A 26,942-nucleotide genomic window follows, 5' to 3' on the forward strand; every position below is an offset into this window, starting at 1 on the left:
AGCTCCAATGGGAAGATCTACTAAGCTCCACGTTTTATTCTTTGTGATAGACACAATCTCCTCTTCGCAAGCATCTTTCCATACTTTTAGTTGATTAGCTTCATTAAAGTCCCATGGTTCTTCATTCATTGACAACAAGAGATGTTCTCCTTCTATTTCTGCTAGAAGCACAAAGTCACTGAGATACCCGGGCAATTTGACTTGTCTTTGTGATCTTCTTAACTCCGGTGCTGCCGTTTGTGGCTGTACTTGCTCTTCCTCATAATCTTGCTCAGACTCATTTACACTCTCTTGTTCTGTTTCATTATCTCGTGGGTCACCAAGCTCTCTGTTTTCATTGATCTCTCTATTTTCTTCTATTTCCTCTGTTTCTTCTCCTCTGTCGAGACCGTGATTTCCAAAGTTCCCAAAGTTTAGAATAAACGTTCCTGATTCCATAGAAAGATCTTCTGAAATACTCCACTTCCATCTCTTTGTTTCATCAAACACAACATCCCTGCTTACTATAATCTTTCGATGTGTTGGATCCAAAAGTCGATACGCCTTAGATCCCGGTTCTTTAAATGCTTCATACGGAGTTTGGTTAGCTAAGGATCTTGTTCCTACACGGTTGATGATGTATGTTGCATGCCTCACAGCTTCTCCCCATAAATAATTAGGCATGGTCATGTGCTTTAAGATGCTTCGTGTCATCTCTAGAAGTGTTCTATTCCTCCTCTCTACTACTCCATTTTGTTGAGGAGTATATGGAGCAGTGAGATGTCGAGTGATACCATTTTCTTCACAAAAATTTTGAAACTCCAAGGACACGAATTCTCCTCCTCGGTCTGTGCGAAAAGTGGTGATTGAAGTTCCTGTTTCTTGCTCCACTCGTGCTTTGAAGATCTTAAATTTCTCGAATGCTTCACTTTTCTCTTGCAAAAGAATGGACCACATGTAACGTGAATGATCATCGATTAAGACAAAAATGTACCTCTTATGCGCAGCTGTGGAAGGTGTAATTGGTCCACACAAGTCTCCATGAACAAGCTCCAAGACTTTTGATGCACGATAGGAAGTGAATTTGGGGAATACATGTCTTGCTTGTTTTCCAAGTAAACATGATGAACAAGGTTCCGTAGCTTTTGTCATGCGAGATATTCCGACTACCAGTTCTTTGGTCACCATAGAGTGTATGGTTTGAGAACTAATATGTCCTAATCTAGCATGCCAAGGAGCTATCGTGGGAGAAGAAACAAGTTGAAGACATTTTGATTTTATATGTTCCACCTCCAAATCCACCTTGTATAGCCGATTCCTTGCTCGAATGGCTCGAACCAATAAGTTTCCTTCTCGATCGTGTACAGTCAAGTAGTCTTCTCTCATCCTAACATCACACCCGGATTCCGTAGCTTGCCCCAAGCTAATGATGTTACTCTTGAGATCGGGTATATAGTAGACATCCTCTAGAATTTTGCGTTTTCCTCCTTTGGTTACAAGCAAAATTGACCCTTTCCCTTTGATGTCAACACGAGAATCATCTCCAAAGCGTACTTTACCCGTGATTGTTGTGTCTATCATGTTGAACCAAGCATGATTCCCCGACATATGGTTACTCGCACCATTGTCTAAGTACCATACTTTGTCCGAGGATGTCTTAAAGTCTTTTGGAATCACATTTTTCTCATTGAGAAACACCACCTCGTGCATCATTAGTGATTCAGCCTCATGTGTATCATCCTCTGCTTTCTCTTGGTCTTCTTGAGCTTTGATTAACTTGAGCAAGCGATCCGGACAATTAGACGCATAGTGTCCTAACTTGTCGCATCGATAGCACGTTACTTTGGATGTATCACGTTGATAGTTTGTCCTTCCTCGACCTCGTCCTCTGCCTCGATAACCCCCACGACCTCTGCCTTGACCTCCTTCTTGATCATGACCGGATGATGAATTATCTGAGTTTGCATACATAAGCTTGCCTTGACTCTCTTGTACCACCTCTGCAGCACTTATCCGTTCCTCATAAGTTTTGATTCTCCCAATTATATCCTCAAAAGATGTTGTTTTGAGGTCCAAAACTTGTTCAAGGGTGGCTGAAATATGTATGTACTTCTGCATTGGTAAGCTTTTAAGAAATTTCTTAACAATCTTGGTTTCTTCAATGCTCTCCCCAAGAGTTGTTGCTTTAGAAGAAATTTCAGAAAGCTTGCCAACAAAGTCATCAATGGTGTCTGTCTCCTTCATCGTCAATCGATCAAACTCGATCATAAGACTTTGGAGTCGTGCTTCTTTTACTCTTTCTGCTCCAAGATTGCGTGTTTTAATTGCATCCCATACAGCCTTAGCGGTATCTAAGTTCCCAAGTTGCAGCATAAGAGACTCCGAGACCGATTGAAAAATAAGGGCACTAGCTAGGTCGTTTTTATCAATATCAGTGGATCCAGGATCAATCGTATCCCATACCTTATGGACACGCAACAGCAACCTCATCTTCATTGCCCAAGCAGTATAGTTGGTACTATTTAGCATCGGACATTGAATAGAAGAGGGGACAGCCTTCTTCTTGTTGCTTGTTGGAACGATCTCACTCATGTTGTGATGATCGGTAGTGTGTGTGTAAAACCAAAATCGTCAAGCTCTGATACCAAATCTAGACTTGAGAAAGATTATGAATTCTAAGAATTTAAAGAATAACTCTCTTTATTTGCTTAAGAAAATAACTCAAAACTTAAGCTTCTAAAACTCTTAATCTCTCTCTAATCTCTTAAGGTTACCACAACTTTGATAACTCATATATATAGAGAAGAGATAACACCTTATTCTAATAGGAATTGTATCTAGATAACTCCTAAACACAATCCAATTCCTAAGTCATAACTCAACTAGGAAAAGGTAACTTGTCTCCTAAGTGTTCTTCTTCAAGCTTATCCCAACAACCTCCTTTTTAGGTTTCTTAATCAGCAAACTATACAGTTGATGTCTTCTTGAAATCCATCGTTCTTCATAACCGTCCTTTGAATAATAACCACCATAATCAAAAAATATGATTGTGTAATCATTATTATTCATTTTCCCCTAATAAAAAAACACACATTAGCATATAATTATGTAACACTGTCTTAGTAATAATACTAGTTGCACCAGATCTATAAATCGAGTGTATAGCAACTTTACTAAATTCAATCCATCTACGATTCGACCATAAGAATTCATATAAAAATCAATATATTAAAGTTTAATAACTCAATAAGAAGAATAGGAATGTTACAAAATTACAAAACTATAAAAGTTGGTTTCTAAAAGCAAAAAATCGAGGAGAGTATTATAAGAGAGTACCTGAGTTCTGAAACTTGAAGCTTGAGCTTCAATGGTGGAGGAACTTTTGATGAGAGCGAAGACGTCGCTGTTGAAGTTTAACAGTGATGTTCTTTAAAGTGAACTGAAGCTGTTCGACGAAATGTCTGAGAGAGTGTGTTCAGTTTGGTTTTTTATTTAAAGTGAAAAAGACAACATCGTCCTCGGGGACTAATTAATAAATTTAGAAAATAATATGGGTATTTTAAAAATAACATGGGTTTTATTCTTCTTCTTCTTCCTCTTAACGAAATTGGCTAATGAAGAACGAAACAATAATATGGATTCTGGAATTTTAAGTTTTAGTTTTCTCCTTCATGATGTTAGGATCTGTACTTCCACTGATTTGGTTTGAATGATAGATTACGGAGATAATTTGATACTTTTAATGTAGTTTGAGCAAAATATTTTAGTGAGCAGAAGGTGTTCGACGAAATGCTTGAGAGAGTTGTTGTCTTCTGTAATTCAGTATGTTTTATGTTGAATGTGTACAATCTTGAGCTTTAAATGATGAGTTCAATTTTAATAATTGTTTGAGTTCATGCACCAGATTCATCTAGCTTGTTGGTTCTGGTCATTAGAATTTAGCAGAAGCAGTGAATATTCTTGTTTTGGTTAGGGAAACTTTATGAGAAGGTTGATCTTTTCTTGTGTGTGTAGAGAGACCCATCTACATGGTCTCAAGGTGGAAATGGAAAGGTGCTGAGGCAATGGCACTTACAGAACCTGTTTCGAACTGAGGCCTTGGCTTGATGGCTTCTTCTCAGCTTGATCTGTTGAGCCAGAGCAAGCTGATCTATTGGACGGTGGTTGTTTTGGTAGACCTATTGTTAGTACCTAGAAATATAAGATGAGAGATGGATTCAATTGTCTTTTGAAGAAGCTTTCTTTTTGCGCGACAAACTCAACTGCAGATCTTTCTTCACTGTTGTTCCTTGGAAGATGAGTTAGATCTATGGCGATCCATGAGATTCTCTAAGGCAAGTTTTGCGATCTTGTTTCGCCTCTACGATCAAAGAACTGGATTGTGAGATCATGGTTACTATATGGAGCTGATTTCGTGGTGTGATATAGACATCATCCATCTCTTGTCCACTCTCACTACGCTGTTCTGGTTCAGTCCATTGGCAGAGAATGATCGGTTTAAGGTGTTGTCGCCTCGTGAAAACATTGTTGATTCTTGACGTCAATGGAAAAGTTGATACAGAGAACATGAACCTATCTTTGTGTTTAGAAGACTACACAGTGGAAGAGCAAACAATTCGTAGATGGAGTCCAGAACTTACCCGTGAAGATGAAACCAGAACATGATTATGCTTAGGAGTTATGAGTCTTACAAATATTTTACTCATTTCTAGAGGAAGATATAAAATAGACTAGAGAGCTTCTGATTCCAACATAAATAATATACACAAACAAAAATAATGTGTTACATATATCAAAAACAAAACACAAAAAGTTGCTAGGAGACTTTACCACAAGCCAGTGACAAACATAAATCAAATCTTGTTCCTCATCAGATTTTTGCATTACCATTTAACGAAGAACTATACCAAATTTTTGATCAAAGGTGGAAATGACTAGGATGTGACTTAGTCATCCTTGCTTCACCAGCCGGCTCATCATTATCCATCCTCTTGACATTCCTATAAGCCGCATAAGCAATAACATAGAAGATAACGAGAATGATTAGTACCACGATGTTAATCACCGATACTTTTCTCCAACTCTTCTTTATGCTCCCAAGAACACCAGCTTTACAAGAGCTACACTGATAACAAAGCATGCTCTGGTCATTGCTCCACAACATACAGTCCGAGTTTGGTCCTGCCATCCCTCCTCTCGTGTCCCAACCCGTCTCGTTCACATATGAAAATCCACAATCTGTTGGTGGCTTGCAACAACCGGACTGCAAAGTAACAACAAATACATATCATTAACCACAATATTAATCACTCTTTAGCTATAACTCATCACAAAGCACTTTGACAAGTATAGAGATCTACTACCATAAATCATTATGAATATAAAGAATGGAAAACAAACAAAACAGAGCATTCTAGGTTCATGATTTATATGACAAAACAAAGGAGTACTTGAACAACTACACTTTAAAACGTTCCATGCATATTCATCATGGTTTTGGCTACTCACGTGTAAAGCTAGGAATAATGAGCACATATTTTGTCTACTTTAATAGAACAAAATATTTCAAAAATACAACAAAGTAATAATTGTTTTCCAAAAAGTTATATACTTTTTTGGGGTCGGTCCAAAAGCTTATAATATATTTTACTAACATATAAAAACAAACCTGCAAAGGCCAGACATAAAATTTGCAGATATATCTCTGGCAAAAAATAAGAATCGAAGCTTACTACATCAAATCATTGTTCAAGGAATCAATCATACCTTATTTTACACTTACACACAACCTTAGTTTGTCCAAAAAAAAAAATTCCATCAATAAATAAACTAAAATTTTCTACACTTTATTATTTTTAGTTTTTGATGGAGTAAGCTAGAGGCAAAGCTGAATCAGATCTAGACTCAATACTCATATAGTCAACTAAGTTTATCATAAATAAAATTTTTTTTTATCTTGTTCAATAATTGAGTCTCTCGTCATATGGGTCTTGAACACATGGAGGACCAAAACTTTTATTTCAAGAAAATAACACTTAAAGCTTGTCCCCAAAAAAAGAAAAGAAACATTTCTTAAAACTTTTGAATCTGAATATCCCAAAATCCAAGATTAAACAAAGAACATCACTAGATTTGATTCTAAACTAACAAAGTAACACAACAAGGCTCATATTAATATGTATTATGTAATAAAAAGAAGTTACCTCAACAGGGCTAAGTCTTCTAAGGAAGAACATATCAGCAGTTTCAGGGACACCATTTAAGTTTCTTCCGATCTTTCTACAAGCTCCAGAATCTCTAAGACAAGAACTGATCTTACCCCAATAACCATCATCAGAGACTCGATCTTTCAACCAACCAGAGTAATCTTGAAGATAGTAGTCAAGATAACCCCGGTTAAGAACGGTTCGACCGGATCCTTTATCAGTAACCGCGTAAGCGAAGATGATGAAACCTATGAGTGCGGCTATGATGAGGAGCATGACGACTAGGTATAGCCACATGAGGAACTTGTTACGGTAACAAGCTCCAGCGAACCCTGCTAAAGACACGACCATGATTGAGATTCCTATGACTATGAGTGGCCACTGAAGGAATCTTAAACAGTCAGTGGAGTTAGCTCGGCTGCTTAGCCATATCCCACCGCCGAGGATAGGGATCGAGAGGAGGAACGTGAGGAAGTTGACTAGACCTATGAGATGGTTACTTGTTCTCATAGCTTTTTTTTCGTGGTTCTTGAGCTTTCTTGAACTTTGAGTTTGTGGTCTTGAGCTTTGTTTCTTGTGCAAAAAGACTCTGAAAAATGCAGAGAGGGCGTTAAAGAAGAGGAATGGTGTTGAAGATGATGAAGTGAAGACATGATGGGTTTACATATCTGCACATGCTTTGACACGTGTCGATACAGTTTGTTTTTGCTATTGGTTAGTGTGTTATTGTCATTTGATTACCTAGAAAAATAAGAAAAAATGTTTCTTTTCTTGTCGTTACGCAGATGTATTTGAATTTACAAAAGTTTTGTGGGATTTTATTTTATTATTTAGTAGAAAATATGTTTTCAATGTGAATGAGAAAAACAAACGATATTTTTTTTCTATCTTTATGATGTTGATATGTAAGCTAAGATACAAGATAGGTAAAGTTAAAGTGATACGTTTTTATCGTAATAAAATTCATTATTAGGTTTTGAAAGTTATATAGAGGCTAAAGAAGAAGGATTAGATTTTTGAATGTTTGAGATCCACATATTGATATTAGTGACCATGTCGGTAGCTCAGTGATATTTATGAAAGATTTTGTTTTTGTAATTACTTAAATTAATTCATGATGTTGAACATTTTACTTATGGTGATGAAGTCATATTCACCACTTGGGTTGGTTGGTTTGGTGATATTATCTACATAGTATTTTACTTATGAATGAAAATGCAAAATGCAATGATTGGATTTGAGACCAAACTAGCTTATACATACAGTGGCTATAATAGTAACCAAATTTATGGGGAAACCCTCTAGAGTTCATTTAACAGCTTGCTAGTGAACTCTCTAGAGATTTGGTTTATATGGTAGATTACTAGATTGTGTAATTTAGACTATGCTTTTGATATTGATCTTGATGACATAGGGAGATTAATCTCTCAGGCTTTGTCTAAATTTTCCAATTGTAAATATTAAACTGTAACATGTTGACATTAATTATGTTTTGGTATGGCGCACATGACCAATGACTTAACTTCTTTAATTATATTGCTCAACCAATTTTGTTATTAGAAGTCATAATTTTGTTACTTTGTAAGTTACTCCAAAGACTTTTAATTATTTAATACTCAAGAGAGTTATAACTATTCAATACTCCAACAAATTAATTTATATTTTATGTCCAGTGTTTAAGAAAACACTAGGCACTAAATTATCAGTAATTTAGTATCTAACACTAACGCTACCTACGCAACTAAAATTAAAATAATTTTATTTATTTTAGCCGTTTCAACATAAAACACTAAAAATATAATATGATAGAACTAAATTAGACAAAAATATATATCAAAAGCATAATAAATATGTTAAATGACACTAAAGTTTAGACTATAAGTATGATGTATTATGTTGCCTAATTAGATGAGAGGTGCTTAATAACTACTACAACTTGGATTATTCAAGAAAATAAAACAAAAATAAGGCTACGTGTAGGGGAATAATGCGACAATATACAAAGGAATCGATTCTCTTTTTTTCCAAGTCTTTGTTAAATTATTCGTTTTCAAATCAAAATTTGCATGGAACTCATACAAAACCTGGTTGTCACTAACGTCCATCTCTCTTAAAAATAAGTCAATTAAATAAATCTCGATACACCGACCAAACTGATTATACTAATAGTAAGTATTCACACATATCTATTTTAGTAATATATATCCAAAAAAATTTATATATCCAAAAAGTTGTACTTTTCTGAAATTATACTACTGAAAATGTATAAGATATGAAGTTTAATTATCAATGATATGAAGTTTAATTATTGATCTGCATATTAAAAAGATGAATTTCAGAGTCAGAGGATTGAAATGGATACACATCCACTTCAGCGTTGGTACTGTTGATTTTGATATTGTTAGAAGTTCGTAGTTTGGTCTGTATAGAGGACAAGTTTGAACATTTTGAATTTGTGTATCATTTGAAGTGATTTGATCTAAAGGTCTTGTTGTTTGGATAGAATCATTAGGACCACATGGAGGCACTATCGTTGACGAATGACTTCTTCTTGCTCGAATGAATTATTATCCAGCTCGTTTACTTGGGCTAAGGCCCATTGGGTTACATAAACAATATCATTGAAGTTGTATGAATTTTGAAAACTAACATATTCATGGCTGGTTTAGAATCTTTGTTGAAATTTAAGGTTTTGGCTATAACCCATCCAAATTTATTTTAGGGTCATTCTCTAAAATACCATCATTTTTGTTTTTAGGACAAAAATACCATAAGACTAAAATTAATTTTAAATTTTCAAACTCTAAATTCTAAATTCTAAACATTAAACCCTATCCCCTAAATACTATACCCTAAATTGCAAATAATCAACCCAAATCAAAGATTTAAAATTCTATACCATTGAATAATAATTTGATTTTAGTGGTATTTTTGGAAAGAAAACCAAAATGATGGTATTTTGAGGAATTCCTCTGGCCAAAGTTTATGATGCTATAATCGCATCCATTATAACTATCCAACACGTAGCTCAGAAATGATTCTCAGTCAATCTACGTATGATCTTTATATAGTTTTGTTAATTTCATACATATTTAATTATATTGTATATATAAAAAAATAATAAAGTATATTATTAGATAGTAATTTTTTGTCGCCTTAAAATGTTCTTTTTTAAAAATTTATGGATATTGTAAAAGAGTTAAATGGTCGAGTTTGATAATTTTTCTAATTGATTTATGGGATGTTTATAACAGAGTTCAATACTAGATTAAAAATCGTATACTTGCTTATAGTCTTAAAATAATTTTATTTCTTAGATTTCTTTTCTTTTTCGATGGGATATTTACCGAATAATATGTTGAACTTGTAATAATATCTTTGCTTGTGATTCGGATATTATACAATTTTCACCAAGACTGTATAATATTTTGTCTCTTTAATGTATACATTGTTAAATCTTAAACTAGTGGATTCGGACAACGCAGTTTTCACCGTTTTCATAGTTTTGATTTACACACGAGTGGGCAAGAACCAACAATTACCAATGTTATGGTTTTACTTTATATAGTTAAACAACATATTTAATTGTCTAATATTAATGTTCTTACACTTAAACTTCTATTTAATCAATAACTAGTTAATTTGGCAGTGATATTGGCTCAATTTTTCTAAAATAAATATATTTGAGGTGTGTGCAGAGATGGTGTAAAAAGAAAGGTGATATCCCAATTATGTTTAGAATATTTTTTCTTTCTGCTAAATTATATTTAGATTTTTGATTATTTATAAATTATCTGATAAATTTTGGTAAGATTGAAAATTTTGTTTAGATTTTTGATTCTTTATGAAAGTTATAAGTCTGGCTTATGTAATCTATTCTCTCTAATAAATAAAAATTTTAGTATCTATAAGTTTTTCTAAATTTCATAAATGGTATTCAATTTACCTACTGAATTTGTTCTTATAATTTCTCTTAAATCTAATTCAAATTATTTACGTTTCCGATTGTGGTTTTAGATTTGATACAAGATTTTTTTTTTTTTTTGGTTCGATGTAGATTTCGTTGCAGGATATGATAGCTCAATCTATAAACCGGTGTTTGTTTTAGCAGGAAGTCACACTCAGATCTCAACTATAATTCGACATAACAAAGATCGTGGATTATTCATCTACAATATTTGATACTACCGTAATCGCAAGTACGTAAATCATTCTTTATTATTTGGATTTAGCAGGTACTTAATTGTATTGAATAACTTGAAATTTTACAGTTTTTGCTATTATATCTATCTAACATTCTTTTTTGGTCAAAATGTTTTTGTGGAATCTTGTGTATTAGTGATGGTGTAATTGCATCCATTCAACATGTGGCTCAAAAATGATTCTTAATCGATCGAAATATGATCTTCGTATAGTTTTGTACATACATATTAACTTTTATCGTATATACTTATATCTTAAAAAATATTTATTAGATAGGAAATATTGTCATCGCTAGAAACATTTTTGAATTTATTACGAACATTGTAAAAGGATTAAGTGGTCGAGTTTGAGAATGTTTCTAATTGATTTTAGGGATACTTGCTTACGTTTTTTTTTCTTGTATATTTGCTTATGTTCTTTACATAATTAGTTAGATTTACACACGAAGGGACAATAACTATAGAATTTAAAAGGTTAAATAAGGTCGAGAGCAAATATAAAAAAACAAACCAAGTTGATGCAAGTAATAATATACTAAATTATTATTACTCATTTTCGTGGTGTTTGAACTTTTTATGATCGGTGTATTTTTCATTTTTATAGACTAAAAAACAAAGTAAAATAAACTTGAACTAAGAATTTGTTCAATTTCCAAATAGTCTTCCACTATAGTGCCTATTCCAAATATTATTTCTTGAAAAGCCATCACCACTAAAGGACAGTATAGCACCAAAAATCAAAATCAAACCGTTTTTGGGGATTCAAAAACATTATCATATTTTAATAAAACACTTTTGGCATTTTCTTCAATTCTAACGAGGATTTTGTCACGCCACAATCTTCCAATTGGATTTGGTTGGTACGTACGTCCTAATATATAGTATAATTTTGTGTATAAGTAACTATGTAATATACAAATTTCATCGTGATTTTAAACGACTGAGAATATAAAAGCTTATAACATCCGATATAAATATACTAAAAGTTTCTAAAATGTTCATACAAATTTAGATAATCAAACATTTGGTTTGGGTCTTCGAGAATATTACTTTCGACTTTGGTACAATTTTTGTTTTTATTTGGTCCATATGTTATGGTAAAGATAAAAAGTTTCTAAACGAAGAATCCGAAGTTTTGAATTGGAGACAAAGAAAAAAAAAAACACAATTATCATTTTCCAAGTAATTGAAAATCTTTAAACGAAAGCAACACTTAACTATTATCTCTTCATCATTAACCCCAAACTCATATGATCTTTCTCTAATCAAGAAGACCAAATCCAAACCCTAAGAAAACCCAAAACTAATGAAAATGGTTTATATTATAGTTGATAGACTACAATAAAGCACCAGTGTTAATGTAGTTGACAGTATTGCTCCAAACCTCTCTCCCTGAATCATTCTGTTCAACATGACCACTTCCTCCTCCTCCTCCCATGTTCATCTGCCATGGGAACCCCCACAAGACTTTGTTCGGATCACTTGTCGCCATCTGCTCCATACCGCCTCCACCATTCCCAAACGCATAACTTGCGTTCTGCATCTGGTGGCTTGTGGTACCAAACATGCCATCCATGCTCATTGGGGTCTGAGAGCTTCCGAACCCTAAATGTGAAGAAACCCCTAGAGGTTGCTTGTTAAGCAAGGCAAATGCTAATCCAAGATCCATCTGTTGTTCATTGTTAATGTTGTTATTGTAACCGCCGAAACTCGCTGTGGAGAATGTTCTCCCGTCGTGTGTCGTCGTTGGTTCAGGGGTTGTTCTGAGGCTTTTGGTTGCTGAAGTGGAGCGCTTGTGTTTCCTGTAAGCACCACCGATTGGTATGTTTCTTAAAATGCCTCCTTTGGTCCAATATCTCCGACAAGATTTGCAGAAGTAGCGAGGCTGAGAGAGACTGTAGTTGTTGTAGTAACAGAACTTTGTGTTGGTTGAGTCACAACGAGGGCACCTCAGTGATTGCTCCGGTGGAGCTGGCCTAGTCGCCTGAGATGGTTTCTTCTGGTTGTTCTGATAATCTTGTGATGAACAAGAAGATACTCCCACCACATTCTTTATACATAAAAAGAAAAAAATCAAAACTCAATTCTCTATAACAACATAGTCATTATAATGTGATGTAAGTTAGTAGTACCTGGTGCATAGAAGAATAATCCATGTCTCAACTAGTTGATGAAGCTTTCTTTGAAACGTAGAGAAGATTGAGAATGAGATAAAGCGAGAGAGAGAGAGAGATAAAAAGAGAGTAGAGATAAAGAAAAAGCCAAGCATCTTATCTCACTATATATAGAAAAGAATGTCGAAGTAAAGCTAGCTAAGACAATTTGGTGGCTTCAATACTTTTATATTGTATCATTTTTAATACGTTACTATTTAATCAATTTATTTTTTATTTTTATTTTTTTTTTGATAAAGAGGGAATAACGTGATCCAACTCAGAGCATGAGATGTAAACTATTAAGCCGTTTTTAAAAAAAAAAAGATTTATCATGCCTACTTCTCTGATTTACAACTATATTATTTTTTTGTTAGTTGTCTCTAATTTAATTATCATATTAACCACTATATATATAATTGTGATATAGAGATACATGATCCTTTCACTTTACGAATAACTATGTGTTCCATTACTTCCGTAAACTTACAAAAACATGTTGATATATATGTTGAGTACATTACATGTGATGATGTGGGAAAGATTGTTTAAAAACTACCAAACATAGTTAGTACCCTATGATCGAGAAAAATATTACATTTCATCATATTGGAAACACGAATGTGGTCGTGATGTAACATCAGCATACATGGTTCTTGCATTTATACAAAACTTTTCTTATACAAAACAAACTATTAACATCCTTAATTAGGGTTTATAAGAAAATAAATAACAACATTTGTGCCGTAATTAACACAACTAGCCAAACATATAAATTTGTCTTTGTTGGTTTCTGTAGAAATGATGAGAAGTGTGATCGAGGACCGTACTACTATGATGTTGTATCAGAATTGGTTTGTTTTGTACGAAGACGTTCATTTCTGAGAGGCACACAACAAGTAACAGCCATCTTCATGTGTCCTCGACCTCTTCTTTTGTGTGTCACCATTCTTCTTGAGTTGTCGTCGATCACCACATGGAACCCACCTTCACCTCTTCGAAACTTAGTCAATATATTTTCTACTACTCGCGTGAATCCCACCACTCACGATGGTCCTAATTAGTGTGACAAGTAATACTAGTATATAGTTTTTCTCTATTTTCTTTTCATTTTTAAAATTTTGTTTTTATGTAGTTTTGTTTCCTCTCAGTATTATATTCTCCAAAATGTTGGGTGAAGAAAACTAGAATAATTCTTACTACATAATTATTTATGATTAATCATTTCTTGGACCACATTTTTCTTTGTAAGGACTGAGGAGCCGAGGTCCACAAATATCTATGTGTCTCTCTGTAGCACATGGTTCAATGACTTTTGCTTTACTTATTTTAAAAAATTTCTTGCATGTAGTACTAGCTAGTTAAGGTTTTGTAATTTTGAAAATATGATTGCTGGATTCATTGGTTGGACGATCGATGTAATGTTTAATAAAACCCATCACGGTTCAATATCTTAAGTTTATGATGATAGCAAATGTGAAAAAAAAAAACATTGTATATATAGCAATAATGATCCACTCGTTTAGTAAAGGTGTAACATAAACTTTCAATAGTTATACAACCTACATGCACATAGCATTGTACTTGATACCCATGAGCCGACTCAAGCTTCTCAACCTAAGGGATTAAGTTAGTTAAATTATCATTTTGTCGTCATCTCCTCTTGCGCATATTCCAAGATTTATTTTGTTAAATCCCCTTGTATATATAGCATATTTCAAGGTATATATATAACTAGTTTGAAAACTTCAAAAAATCTTTATGCTAATCAAATACTAGGCTAAAAACATTCCTCGAGGTACGTACGTAACTATCATCAAATGGTTAGATTCATAATTCTTTATGTAAACAAATCTGTTTCAATCTCTAACATGATCGTAGAAGAAAACACATGCACATTTTTTTATATAACTTTAGAAAATTGAAAAATAAAACATTCTCTCTAACGGAACATAGTGACCATGTAAAAGCATAGATTTGGCCGGACAATGCGTAGCCCATGATATCCCTATCAATTAAAGTTAAGAGACATAACAACATCGGTTTTCGTAAAAGGGATTTGTAGGAAGACCAAGATTTGGTCTAAAAGACATATGTATGAGTATGGATTTACCAACCATTAATATCCACAGCCTAATACATATATTATGCTTGTACCTATAACATGTATTTTTTTTTTTTTTTGAATCTAATTAATGTTAAACTATATTCAAAGAAAAAATATCGTTTTTACAACTAGTGCATTGTGTAATCGAAATTTAACCGAAAAATTTGTAAAAAGAATTTAACGCCTAGAAGAAAACCAAACTTGTAAAATTTTTTCTTATCATCTATCTCCTATCTGTTGGATTGTTGTGAGTTGATTACGGACCTATCGATCAATTATCCCAATCAAGTGAGTTGTATAACATGTCTTCTTTGTTGTTCAAACAAAATGTTATCATACCACCTAAATCCTGAGTTTTTGTTTTTGTTATGTTAAAGAAGTGTTAAATTTCATAATGAGGTCATTACATAGGTTTTTAGCATCCCTTGCCTATTTTTTTTCCCTTGCCTTGATGAGTTGATATTTTGTAGCTAGACAGTTTGGAAATTGAGATGAACATATATATATATATATAAATGTGTTGCATCAGGCTGCTGTCATATTCTACGTACCACTAAAATTAGTGATTTCGTAAACAATGATTGGTATCCGAGAAAGAAATGGTGATCATTACAATCTAGTTGGACCCGATCCTTGTGTGTTGTGGCTCAAGTGCAACCAAACTATAATGATGACCATTTCATATCTCGTTATTTTCATTAAAAATATATATAGAATAATCAGGGTTTGAACAAAATGACTTGCCATGAAAATAAACCCTAAGTAATAAGTTCAAAGATTTCAATATATAGAGGAAAGAAATGAAGAGATATGTGAATCCGCATGGAGACTAAGAGAATGCGACACGTGACTAAAAGAAGAAGAAGAAGAATCTTTGAAGAAACCGAGGAGTAGTGAGTGAGAGACAAAGAAACAAAAGTGGGAAGCTCTGAGAGATATGAGCATGTCTGCATGTGTGTGGTCTCAGTCTCAGTCAAGTCAAGGCTAAGCTTCATAACTCAGACCAACCCACTTTCACAATCTTTCATATTAGTTTGTTTTTCATTTTATATGATTAGTATATGATATTTCGTATTGTATATATGTATCGCTCAAATGATTTTAGAAAAGATTGATCGATTTTTAAAAAAATATTACTTGTAGTTATAAAAAAAAGCTTACAGTCGATATAAATAACGCTTTATTTTAATTTATTTAATTATATTTTAATTCATTTTATAGAAAAATTGGTAAAAACAAAATTTTACCTATTTTATTTTCGTAAAAAAATTTCTACAAAATTTTCATAATTTCAGAATTCTTACGAAATATCTTTTTACTTTCCCACTAATTTCTTACCAGATTTTTTTCGTAAGACTTCTTTTTACAAAAATCCACATTTTTTACAGGACATTTCTTACTACAAATTTCGTAAAATATAGTAAAAAAAACAGGTATTTTTTACTATTTTTCTACGATATATGCAGTAGGAAACTTTGTACTTTCCTGTAATGGTGATACTAAATATTTTGGAAATTTTATAACATTATATAAAAATAAAGACTTATACAATTATTTAACACAAGCTAAGCTAGTAAAAGTGGATCGGACCCAAAGATATGAGGCGCAGTTTCCAGAGCGAGACCTTGTGGCATTGGCATCTATACTTAACTCCATCTTCAAGCAAAGCATCAAAACTTCTATTATATTAGATTCCCATGCATACGTTGTTTTTTTTAATCTTCTTTAATTATATTTTTCTTAAAATGTTTCTTTTGCTTTTTTATTCGTTTTCAGTACTTTCCTGACATCATTCTTTGTTTATTCTTATATTATAGAATTTTATGAATCCTAATACAATTTGAGAGCAGACATGACCAAAAACTAATGTTAACCGTATTTCTAACCGTAATCAAACTGTTTATGGATGATAACCGTTAACCGCAAAAGTAAATGAGTTACGGTTAAAAATAATACTAACCATAACCGTAATAAACTATTGGTTAACCATAACTGAGGTCTCTCGCATTTCCATGATTTTGACTTTATATACGACTAGTCACTCCAATCCTCTACCCTTGACCCAACTCAATGGGCCTAGCTTGTTCAATTAAAAGGCCCAATCAATTACGCCTAGTAAAAGATCGGAACATATTTATAAGATCTTCTCCAGTCTTGTTTCTTTTTTTGGTAAAATTTCTCTAAAGTCTTGTTGTAATAATGGGAACTGAAAGAAGAAGATATCTCATTGTCTGAACTCTGAAGTTATAATGACTTCTTCGTATCCGTTAATAACTGATCCCTTTTGACGCTTCTGAGTTCTGAAGAAGAAACGTAAACTATTTGCACCGTCTGCCGTTCTGGAGTGAACAAAACAGCAAGCTGTGACATTTCTGTTAGCGCAGACGACACGGTGTTTATACCCGAGTACGAATCACGACTTTCACAAAAAGCAATAGAGAGAGACTTGAAATTGTACTATGGCGAGACGAAACACAGAGATCGCTGATGGCTTCACGGAGTTATACAACAGAGAGATTGGTTCCTCTCATCCTAGCTCGGTCTCTCATCGTATCTCCGCTTCTGAGGTTCTCATTACTATTCTCCTTACTGCTCTCCATTACTTTATTCCTCCGATCTTTAATCCTCCCTCTCTTACTTGGTTCTGCTTTTAGATGAGACTTTTCTGACTCGGGAAGATTAAAGTTGCCAATTTCGTGCTCAAAATTCGTATAGAAATTGTGGGTTTTGGATATTTATGTCATAATAATCATAAAGTCTCCTCATTTCTTGGATTTGTGTTTCGAATCATGGATCTTAGTGTTCTTAAAGGCCAAGTTTGTGATGCTCCAAGTGAGAGGTTTTATGTTAAAGTTGGAATCTTTTGATTCTAGCTACAAATGGGTTGATGAATTCAGACAATCTGATTAATTAGTGTTTTGTAGGATGTGCTACAATCCGAACCTTAATACAAAGACTTGTCTAAAGACTCAAAATAAGTTCTTAGGGTTGAACTGTATTGTTTATTTGACTACTTCAGGGGATTGTGAAGAAACTCGATCTTTACGGGAAGCTAAATGGGCATGAGGGATGTGTGAATGCCTTGGAGTTCAATTCCGCTGGCGATATTCTTGTTTCGGGTTCTGATGATCGACAAATCATGCTTTGGAACTGGTTGAATGGAATCAAAACATTGTCATATCCCTCTGGCCACTGTGAAAATGTGTTTCAGACTAAGTTCATACCTTTTACAGATGACCGGACTATCATAACATCTGGTGCTGATGGACAAGTATGCTTGTAATCTCGAAAATCTTAAAGACTCTCCAGCATTGTTGCTATTTTTGTTTTACCTAATTGAATCATTCAGTGTCCATTCTGTTTTGCAGGTAAGACTTGGTCAGATACTGGAAAATGGAAAAGTGGAGACAAAAAGGCTAGGGAGGCACCACGGTCGCGTGTATAAGCTTGCTGTTTTGCCTGGAGATCCTAATGTATTCTACAGCTGTGGTGAAGATGGTTTTGTTCAACATGTTGGTTTCTATACCTCTTTCATGTGTTTCTCATGTTTGGCTTTTGGATGTCTTTGAAAACTCAAACTTAACTTGCTTTTGCTTTTTTTTTTTTGGCAGTTTGATATACGTAGCAATAGTGCCACTATGGTTTTGTATTCCTCTCCTTTCACGCAAGGCTGCAGGAGACATCACTCTAGCAGTAGGATTAGATTGAATTCCATTGCGATAGATCCGAGGAATCCATTTTATCTTGCAGTTGGAGGTTCTGATGAGTACGCACGAGTTTACGACACTAGAAGAGGTCAATTAGCTCCAGTATGTCGCCACATCTTGCCAGACGCGCCTGTGAACATTTTCTGTCCCCGGCATCTTCGAGAAACCAACAGTGTTCATATCACAGGATTGGCATATTCCAAAGCTGGAGAGCTATTGGTATCTTACAACGACGAACTCATTTACCTGTTTGAGAAAAACATGGGTTATGGTTCGTCGCCTGTTTCTATCTCTGCAGAGAAACTGCAAGAAATGGAAGAACCACAGGTGTACACAGGACACCGCAATGCACAAACAGTTAAAGGAGTGAACTTTTTCGGTCCAAATGATGAATATGTGACGAGTGGTTCAGACTGCGGTCACATCTTTATATGGAAGAAGAAAGGGGGTAAGCTTGTGCGGGCTATGTTGGGTGATAGACGAGTGGTGAATCAGCTCGAGTCTCACCCGTGCATACCATTTCTTGCATCCTGCGGGATTGAAAAGAGTGTTAAGCTCTGGACGCCAATGTCAAACAATGTTCTTCCTCTGCCTGAAAACATCGAAAAGGTAAACTACTAGTAGGTCACACCTTCTCTTAGCCAATGTTTTGTGTTGAGACACGTTCCTAAACACTGAATCTGAGTTTTGTGGGAAATTGCAGGTGATGGAATCGAACCGAGTGGGAAGAGAAGACCAGTCGAGGGTGACACTGACTCCTGACGTAATTATGCACGTTCTCCGGCTACAGAGACGTCAGACGTCAGCTTTTACAGAGAGAAGATACGTTTCAACTGAGATCGACAGCGATGAAGGAAACGAAGCTCAATTCATTGGAAGCTTAGTAGTAGCCAACGACGATGAGTCTTCAGAAAGAGAATGTACTGTAAGCTAAGTTCTTCTTGTGATCCAAATACTTGTGGATTTTGCTTGCGTGTTGTAATTTTAATAAGCAAAGAAAAATAAGAACGAGAAATCAGTAATTCCAAGAGACGACCAAAGCATAATAAGTAAACAATTGTTGTATATATGTCTAATGCTGTAAAATTTTGAATAAGAGTAGCGAGAAAAAAGATGAAGAGGACTCTTTTTTTTTTTCTTCTAACAGCAACTCTTCTTTTACAAAAGCATAAACTGATACTGTTCTTGAAAGCTCTATAGTCTATAGCTCTATATAGTCTATACAGAGGATGAATTCACAGTAGCGCCAAAAATGCTGGGGAGTTTGCTAGAAGTTCAGCCTTTTGCAGAATGCACATGTAGACTAAATCAGTAGGCACTGCAGCATCAAACTATTTCGCTGAGACACAACATGGTAAGGTTTCCTCCTGCAAATGAGAGAAACTTTGGTAAGCACAATACAATATCAGTTAATCACTGTCTGCCTGTCTATATTTGATGAGGAACGAGATGTCTATACCAATTGAGTTTAAACTGCTTATGGGAAGCCAATATTGCGATTGTTGGTACTGGATCTGGTTTGATATATGCAAATAGACAGAGCAGTTTCGACTATGATTCTTCCAACACTGCAATCAGCCAAACAATCGTTCTTTTGAGAAAATCCAACCAAGCAATCACATCCCGTATGTTCTGTTGTACGGATCTCCCGGACTGGGCCTCCGGTATTTAGGCTCTTCAAAACGGTTGTAGACATTGTCATTAAATCCCATCTGTTCGTTCCTTAGAAGCTGGGTGATACCAAGAGTGTTAACACTTTGGGGATCATTCCACTTATCCCAGTGTCCATTTGACAACAATGAATTTGGTGAAGCTTGTCTAGGCAACTGTGTGAAAGGAGATAAGCCAGTGCCTTGAGTTTGATCCATTAGCCTCGAACTAATCCCATATGGGTCTGCGAGTGAAGAAGAGAAGTTGTTAACGTTCCTGGGATCGTGAAATCCATTGACTTGTTGTGCAGCCAGAGACCTCTGCGCCAACAATTGAAGTCTTGCATCGTTCTCAAAGGAATTCAGCTGAGAAGAGAACCCTGATCTCATATCGAAGTCTGCTGTTTCCATCACATTGTGAACTCTTCCCCTTCCAACAGCTAAAATTGCAGGATCCATAAACTCAATATCTCCAGCAGCATTTGAATTGCCACTTGGAGATGGTATATTATATGTGTTCTTCAAAAAAGCGGCCGCATCAAGTAAACGAGTTCCTGCAAGATATATATTAAAAGAGTTTCAGTTTATGGATAGTTGAAACTATCTGTTTTTAAGAATGTAATATATAATACCTGATGCACTATCAGAAGACACATCAGTCCTTTCATGTGAAGAGAAACCGGGAGGAGGTAACCTGTTGGGAGCAGAGAATCCAGGAGGAGCAGAGACTTGAGTCCTTGCCACTACAAGAGGATAATGGTGAAAAGTTTAGAAAAGAAGAGAACTATATAGTCTTGGTGAATTACTTATTAGTCAAGCCAATTTTAATTGCAGAAAACAACTATAAAAAGCGATAATATATACTAACCGGGACTCTTGGAAGAAGATAATCCAGGAGTAGCAGCAAATTGTTCATATCCACCGGAATAATTTGAGGCAAAACCATTTTGACTCCCAAGCTTATCATGATACATATCACGGCTCACTCCAAACTCTTGAAGAGGCTGATATCTTGACAACTGCCCATAGATGCTGTAACTCTTATTGTCATACACTTGATTATTTGATTCTTCATGCCGAGCAAAAGAGAATCTGGACTGGTCATTATGTTGCTTTAGGAGGTTAGAAGATTCCAAAGTACTGGCCCTATGATTACTCTGGCCAAGTAATTTTGCAAAATTGTGTGGTGAAGTCAAGGTATCATCCCAGGGATCAAAGTCTAAAATGTTTGAAATTATATCCTCCTCTGCTTTCTGAATGTTGCTCTTCCCTTCATTACCAAATAAAGAATGCTCCATACTGGATATTGGTTTCTCAGAAAATCCATTTGGAAGATGCAATCTATCGTTACCTATGTCAAAGGAGGATCCAATATTATAATCCATCCTTCCAGAAGTTTCCCTGTTCTGTAAAGAATGAGAAGCTAGATTATTCGAATCCAGGGCAGAACTTGATGAGCTAAACATATACGATGAGTTGCTAACAGCCTCCGCGACATCTCGCCTATTGTTATTGAATGATGTGAAATCATCCACTTCCAACGTAGACCTAACATCTATCTGGGATTGTGAACCTGAACTCCAATTCCACTCTGGCCTTGAACCATGAATCCCATTTTGTAATATGTCAGATTCTGCATCAGTGTTTGTAGGAGAATGTTTTCCATATTGCTCGAGATTTGATACATCATTACCAGGTTGTCTAATAGAACCTTGATCACAATAAGTACCAATAGTCACTGGAACACTAGGGCCTTCATCCTTAGAATTTGTAGTTATCCCCATCCGTGCAACATTAGCCGACAAGTTACTAACATCAGGGACATCTTCAGCAATTTCATCTGTGTGTTCAAAAGAACTCTCAACAGCAGAAGGCTTGTCAATGACTCTGCTATTGTGTGACGATTCTACTAAACAGGATATCTGATTGCTACTAGCATCTCTATTAGGTGATGTAGTTCTCTTGGACCCAGGATCCACCACATTGTTATGCTGCAAAGGCTTCAACACGCCAGGTTTGCTTTTTTCAGCCAATATTTGGATTTTTTCCTTGTGAGGTGGTTTTTGAAGAGTGTTACTAGAAAATACAGGCCCATTTGCAACAACTGTAGACATAGCCAACGTTCCATTCTCCGATGTTGATCTTTGATTATCCAAAGATCCATTTGACATAGCTGAAGTTGCTAAAGAATTTTGATTTGTTAAACGTGCCCCCCTGCAACACAAATTCCAATTTTTTAAATAAAAACGACCCCTTCAAAACTGCATACATACAACAGCTTGCATCAAGAACTTACCATGATGCTGCAGCAGGAAGAGCAGTTGATTTACCAGAGCTCCCACTAGGTGGAGAACTCTTGGGAACATTAACTGCGGTCTACACCAATGAATATAAGAGAGAACTAAACATTAATCTCATACAGCCTTTTCTTACTAAGAAAAATATATGAAAATGTCAGATTGTAAAAATAAAACACATGTACACAATCTGTAGCTATAGCAGAGATAAGTTTCTATGGAAAACTGCACATCCACTTAAGTTTCTAGTGAGCAATATCATAATGAATTTAACCATATATGAGTATGACCCTAACTAAGGCTACAGGACATAAGAATGCAAAATATTAACTCTATTTGATACAAATGACGGAAGCCAAATAGTACTCATCAATGTAAAGTAGAAAATTTTGTGGAGCTTACAGTAGATGGAACTTTTGCAATTGGTTTTGCAGTAGAACTGTCACTGCAATAAGCATCCAATGGTGGTGGTAGCATGCTCCCTGAACGGTATTGCATAGTATTTGAGGCTCCAGTGATTTGCTGAACTCTGCTCATTCAAAATTACTAAATGAATTAAAACTACACTTTCTCCACAGATTTATATGCGTACTAAGAATAATCATGACTATAAGAGGAAACCTTAAACAATATGAAAATGAAACACTGAAGATTACCTTGTATAAGCTGATATGATCTCATCCTTTGTAAAACTATCCTCTTGGGAGCCCACCTCATGCAGATAGAGGCAATCAGGATTGTTGCATGCCTGATAATAGAAACAAACAATCCATATTCCAATAGTATCAGTTGCGAATTTCAACTGAAAAGAAAAAAGCCCGAAGAAAAATTATGTGGGCCAGAGAGTAGAACAAGAGTATATACCACGTTTCTTAACCATGCATGACAATATTTGGTTGTCCCAAAACATGCCCTGCAATATAAAAAGGAAAAAAAATATGAAATTAACGAAGCTAATAGCCATTAAACACAACCAGTTTCATACAAAAGGGTGCTCGACATGACTTACTTCAGTGATTTACCATCCAAGATAAACCCATGAACGGACTGAATGCATCGAACAGCCTCTTCCTCTTTGCCATAAGTGATATATCTGGAGTAATAGCAGTTTATAATCAGAACATAATAATAATGCCAAATAAACATGTAAAAACTCATTCATGCTAAAAGATAAATTTGGTTGATTAACATTAGAAACAACAAAACTTACACACTGCATGTATTGTTAGGGAACTGTTGAATGAGACCCGTTGCTGTTCGGGACATGGAAACCTTTAGAACCTTTCCATACTGACCAAAATATTCTTTACGCTGGAGAAGCTGAAAAAAAAAATTAAACAATCCCGTCACTAGCAGATCATATGAAATCATTACAAGGTTTTCGAGGAAAGAACCATTACATCTTCATCTGCTAGATTTAGTGGTAACCCAACAATGTAAACAAGATTTCTTTGAACCACTCGAACACTAGTTAGTTGCTTTCTCCCTTCAGAAGGTTTCAATTTTGACTTTTGTGTTTTTTTGCGATCCATGTTGCCTTCAGAGGTCAGTCTGAGAACAGGAAATAGATAAGAAACATCAGCAAACCAAAACTGAATAAGTGATACAGAACAAAAAATCCACATTCCAGGTGTCATATCTCAACCTCTGATCAACAGTCATCCCAACAATCTTTTCTTTGTCATAAGGAGTGCGGCAAGCTGGACAGCGCCCTTCTGATTGATCTTTCTCTGCCATGTCCATTATGTGGTGCCAGCACCAAACACAAATCTATAAGATTGGAGGTAAACACAAATCAGATCAGGAATTATCATTAGCTTAACAATCCCTTAGGCCACACAATAAGTATAATCACAAATCTTTTAGTCATAGTTTTGAACTTATAAACCATATAGTTTGTATGCTTTAGATGTACCACAATACAGCCTTCAAAGTAAACCATAAGAAAACAATAACTTAACCTAATTGCCTATCCTCCTAATCCCACAAACAAGAACAGAGCTGCCAAACACTCATAAGCTAGACGTATATATCAAAAGAATAACCTGATAGCCACATTTGCAAGGCCTCAATTGCTGGTCAGTCAAATCCATCTCCTCTGCACACAATGGGCAAGTCTTTTCACCGTAATCACTCATTTTTTTCCTGAATAAGACAAATCAAGAACAAGAACACCGAATGAGATATATATATATATATATATATTATATACGAATCATGACCCATCAAAGCAACCATACTGACAAAACTAGATAAACTTTAGTACTTCCACAACAGTTCGTATTAAAAAGGTTTAGCAATCTAACTAATAACATTTCAAATTGAATGATCTCATCAAATATTATATTCCAAACCAAATTGCAACTAAAGATTCAAAATTTCAGATCGAAATCAAGAATCTACAATCAAGAGACTGTCAACAAATTAATCCGTGCATGCGACGCGACGGTATCAAGTAGAGACTGCGTCAACGGACATAGACAAATCAAAATATCAATAAAGAAATCTAGTAAGATTTATACAATCCGAATCAGTAGAATACATGATTGATCCCAAAAACTACGCCGGAACTAAAATCGTGAAATCAGAAGAAGGAAACAGAACTAGGGTTTTGAGATTCGGCGATTCTCCTGAAATCAAGAGATGAAAGAATCGATCAAAGAGAAGAAGTGAAACATACGGCTGAGTAGAGAGAGAGAGATTCGATCGGAGATTGAGAGAAGTGGGAGATTCCGAGAGAGAGAGAGACGAGAGCAGTGAGATTGGATGGCTGAGATTTTGGCCGCTGGCTCTTTTTTTCTTTTTCTTATTTCTTTTTTTTTTTGTTATAACCCTTAAAAACTCTCTCTCAGATCCACGATTGCATAATAAGAAGAGATAATATGGAAATAACTATGCCCATAGATTCTTTATTTATTACGTTTCTGCCATCACCGCCGGTTCGATTATTTCGTTTGGTGTCGGTTTAAGACTTTCGAACTTCTCGTTTTTATTTATTTATTAAAATTTAACATTAGCTTCTGTTGATGTTAAGTCTTCACATTGATACTTAGAACATATCCAATTAGTGGTTTTTAAGTTATTTCTTAGTAATAAAAAATAAAAAATAAATTATTAATCATAATTATGTTAAGATATGGGTGTATGTTGATAAAATTTCTTAGTAATTTTTTTGCTATAAATTGTGTATTTTTCTAAAATAAGAACTTTTTGAAGATAATTAAAATTATCCACCTCCAATGGTAAAACTCTTAATAGAAGTTCTTAAATAAAAAATGAAAAAAATTGAAAACTAAAATTTTTTACAAACACATAATATTAAAACATAATTAAAACATAATAAAAACACATAGTACAAATCATATTTTAATTGTCGCCAAAATTTTGCCAAATATTCTCAACCAAATCAGATTTTAATTGTTGATGCATATGTTTTTCTGTTTTATGGACAATTATAGCAAACACACTCCACAAATTTCCAAAAATAGCACCAATTAACATAATTATAATATTTTAAATAATTTTCTAGAATTTTTTTAAGGTTAGGGTTGACTATTTTACACTTAGGGAATTGTTTTTAGGGGGTAAGATTTATTGTTTAGATTTAAGGATTTAATTTTGAAAGATTAATTTTAAAATTTGGTGCTAATTTGGAAAATATGAGAGTGTGTGCTAAGTTTAGAACAAAAACTTAGATTAGTGTTATTTTTGAGAATTTTAATATAAAATTTTTTATTGTTTTTTTTTAAACACAAACCACTCACAATCGAACACGTGGCACTAAGAAACACTCACAATTTTTATTAACTAAGATACATATTTTAGCATAATTATGATTAGTGATTTATTTTTAAGGTTTTTATTACGAAGAAACAACTTAAGAACCACCCATTGGACATGGTCTTAACTCTTACATTGGTTCTAAATAAGACCATCTCCCAAGGTGTACTCATGCATGAGGTTCTTAGGCAAGTTTTAATTAAATTTTGTGATTAAATTAAGAGGGAATTTCAAAAATACCCCTTTTCCAATACCACTTTTTAAAAATAACCTTCTTTCTAATTTTATCAAAAAGTCACTATAAAATTTGAAATTTATCAAAAACATGTGTAAACTTATATTTATAGACACAAATTATCTTTATATGTGTATAAATTCATATATATATTTCATAAATACTGTATAAATACCTTTTAAAAACCTTTTAAAAGTCATTTAAAAACCTTATAAAAACTGTGTAAACCTTTTAATAACCTTATAAAAACCTTATAAATGCCGTTTATAACCTTTTAAAACCTTATAAATATTTGGATTCAGCCTTCCAGTAGTAATGATGATCTTGAGGTACCTTATCAACCATATAAAAGTTTATAATATTTCATATTTGAAAATGGGTATTTTTGAAAATTGATAGAAAAGAGGGGTATTTTTTAAAAAGGGTACAACAAAGGGGGCATTTCTCAAAAATTCTCTTAAATTAATTATTATGATCCTTTTATGAATTTTTTTTTGTTTTACTCCTCCAATAGTAAACCCATGTGTAGGGTTCTTAAAAATAAAACTTTTTATTATTTATAAACATCGAATCAAACACAACCAAAAAGTTTTGTCCAAAACAAAGACATTGAATCAAACACAAGAA

At 34.3% G+C, this 26,942-nt stretch overlaps 5 protein-coding genes across 8 annotated transcripts; 2 read left to right on the forward strand and 3 right to left on the reverse strand.

Moving 5' to 3' along the window:
* The first annotated feature begins 3,596 nt into the window (after window positions 1-3,596).
* Window positions 3,597-4,649, forward strand: LOC111830542 (tRNA-splicing endonuclease subunit Sen2-1). Its single transcript, XM_023782915.1, is given in 7 exon segments — window positions 3,597-4,101; window positions 4,104-4,177; window positions 4,180-4,243; window positions 4,246-4,335; window positions 4,338-4,462; window positions 4,464-4,489; window positions 4,491-4,649. Coding segments are annotated over 7 exon segments (627 nt in total). The 5' UTR covers window positions 3,597-4,007; the 3' UTR covers window positions 4,645-4,649.
* A 51-nt stretch (window positions 4,650-4,700) lies between these two features.
* On the reverse strand, window positions 4,701-6,826 carry LOC17885105 (tetraspanin-3). Its single transcript, XM_006291563.2, has 2 exons — window positions 6,183-6,826; window positions 4,701-5,242 (listed from the first exon to the last, which is right to left on the reverse strand). Exons 1-2 carry the CDS (start codon window positions 6,693-6,695, stop codon window positions 4,898-4,900), a joined length of 858 nt encoding a protein of 285 aa, XP_006291625.1. The 5' UTR covers window positions 6,696-6,826; the 3' UTR covers window positions 4,701-4,897.
* Window positions 6,827-11,541: 4,715 nt separating this feature from the next.
* LOC17886831 (dof zinc finger protein DOF3.2) lies at window positions 11,542-12,652 on the reverse strand. Its single transcript, XM_006291693.2, has 2 exons — window positions 12,520-12,652; window positions 11,542-12,437 (listed from the first exon to the last, which is right to left on the reverse strand). The coding sequence occupies exons 1-2, from the start codon at window positions 12,541-12,543 to the stop codon at window positions 11,724-11,726; spliced, it is 738 nt and encodes a 245-aa protein (XP_006291755.1). The 5' UTR covers window positions 12,544-12,652; the 3' UTR covers window positions 11,542-11,723.
* A 4,342-nt stretch (window positions 12,653-16,994) lies between these two features.
* Window positions 16,995-19,472, forward strand: LOC17885629 (DDB1- and CUL4-associated factor 8). 2 transcript variants are annotated; one of them, XM_023781985.1, is made up of 5 exons: window positions 16,995-17,214; window positions 17,667-17,926; window positions 17,997-18,159; window positions 18,259-18,963; window positions 19,058-19,472. In XM_023781985.1, the coding sequence occupies exons 1-5, from the start codon at window positions 17,107-17,109 to the stop codon at window positions 19,286-19,288; spliced, it is 1,467 nt and encodes a 488-aa protein (XP_023637753.1). In that variant the 5' UTR covers window positions 16,995-17,106; the 3' UTR covers window positions 19,289-19,472. The 2 variants fall into 2 exon arrangements, with proteins under 2 accessions (XP_023637753.1, XP_023637754.1); XM_023781986.1 differs by having other exon boundaries at window positions 16,999-17,214; window positions 17,667-17,918; window positions 18,016-18,159.
* LOC17885029 lies at window positions 19,461-25,131 on the reverse strand. 3 transcript variants are annotated; one of them, XM_023781983.1, is made up of 14 exons: window positions 24,981-25,131; window positions 24,346-24,445; window positions 23,946-24,070; window positions 23,701-23,851; window positions 23,511-23,620; window positions 23,310-23,393; window positions 23,165-23,213; window positions 22,957-23,048; window positions 22,703-22,829; window positions 22,300-22,379; window positions 20,872-22,217; window positions 20,636-20,746; window positions 19,814-20,557; window positions 19,461-19,721 (listed from the first exon to the last, which is right to left on the reverse strand). In XM_023781983.1, exons 2-13 carry the CDS (start codon window positions 24,436-24,438, stop codon window positions 19,971-19,973), a joined length of 2,955 nt encoding a protein of 984 aa, XP_023637751.1. In that variant the 5' UTR covers window positions 24,439-24,445; window positions 24,981-25,131; the 3' UTR covers window positions 19,461-19,721; window positions 19,814-19,970. The 3 variants fall into 3 exon arrangements, with proteins under 3 accessions (XP_023637751.1, XP_023637750.1, XP_023637752.1); XM_023781982.1 differs by lacking the exon at window positions 24,981-25,131 and adding an exon at window positions 24,843-24,923; XM_023781984.1 differs by lacking the exon at window positions 24,981-25,131 and adding an exon at window positions 24,823-24,890.
* Window positions 25,132-26,942: the final 1,811 nt, after the last annotated feature.

This window comes from Capsella rubella, unplaced genomic scaffold (assembly GCF_000375325.1).
Source record: "Capsella rubella cultivar Monte Gargano unplaced genomic scaffold, Caprub1_0 scaffold_5, whole genome shotgun sequence".
NCBI classification, from domain to species: Eukaryota; Viridiplantae; Streptophyta; class Magnoliopsida; order Brassicales; family Brassicaceae; genus Capsella; species Capsella rubella.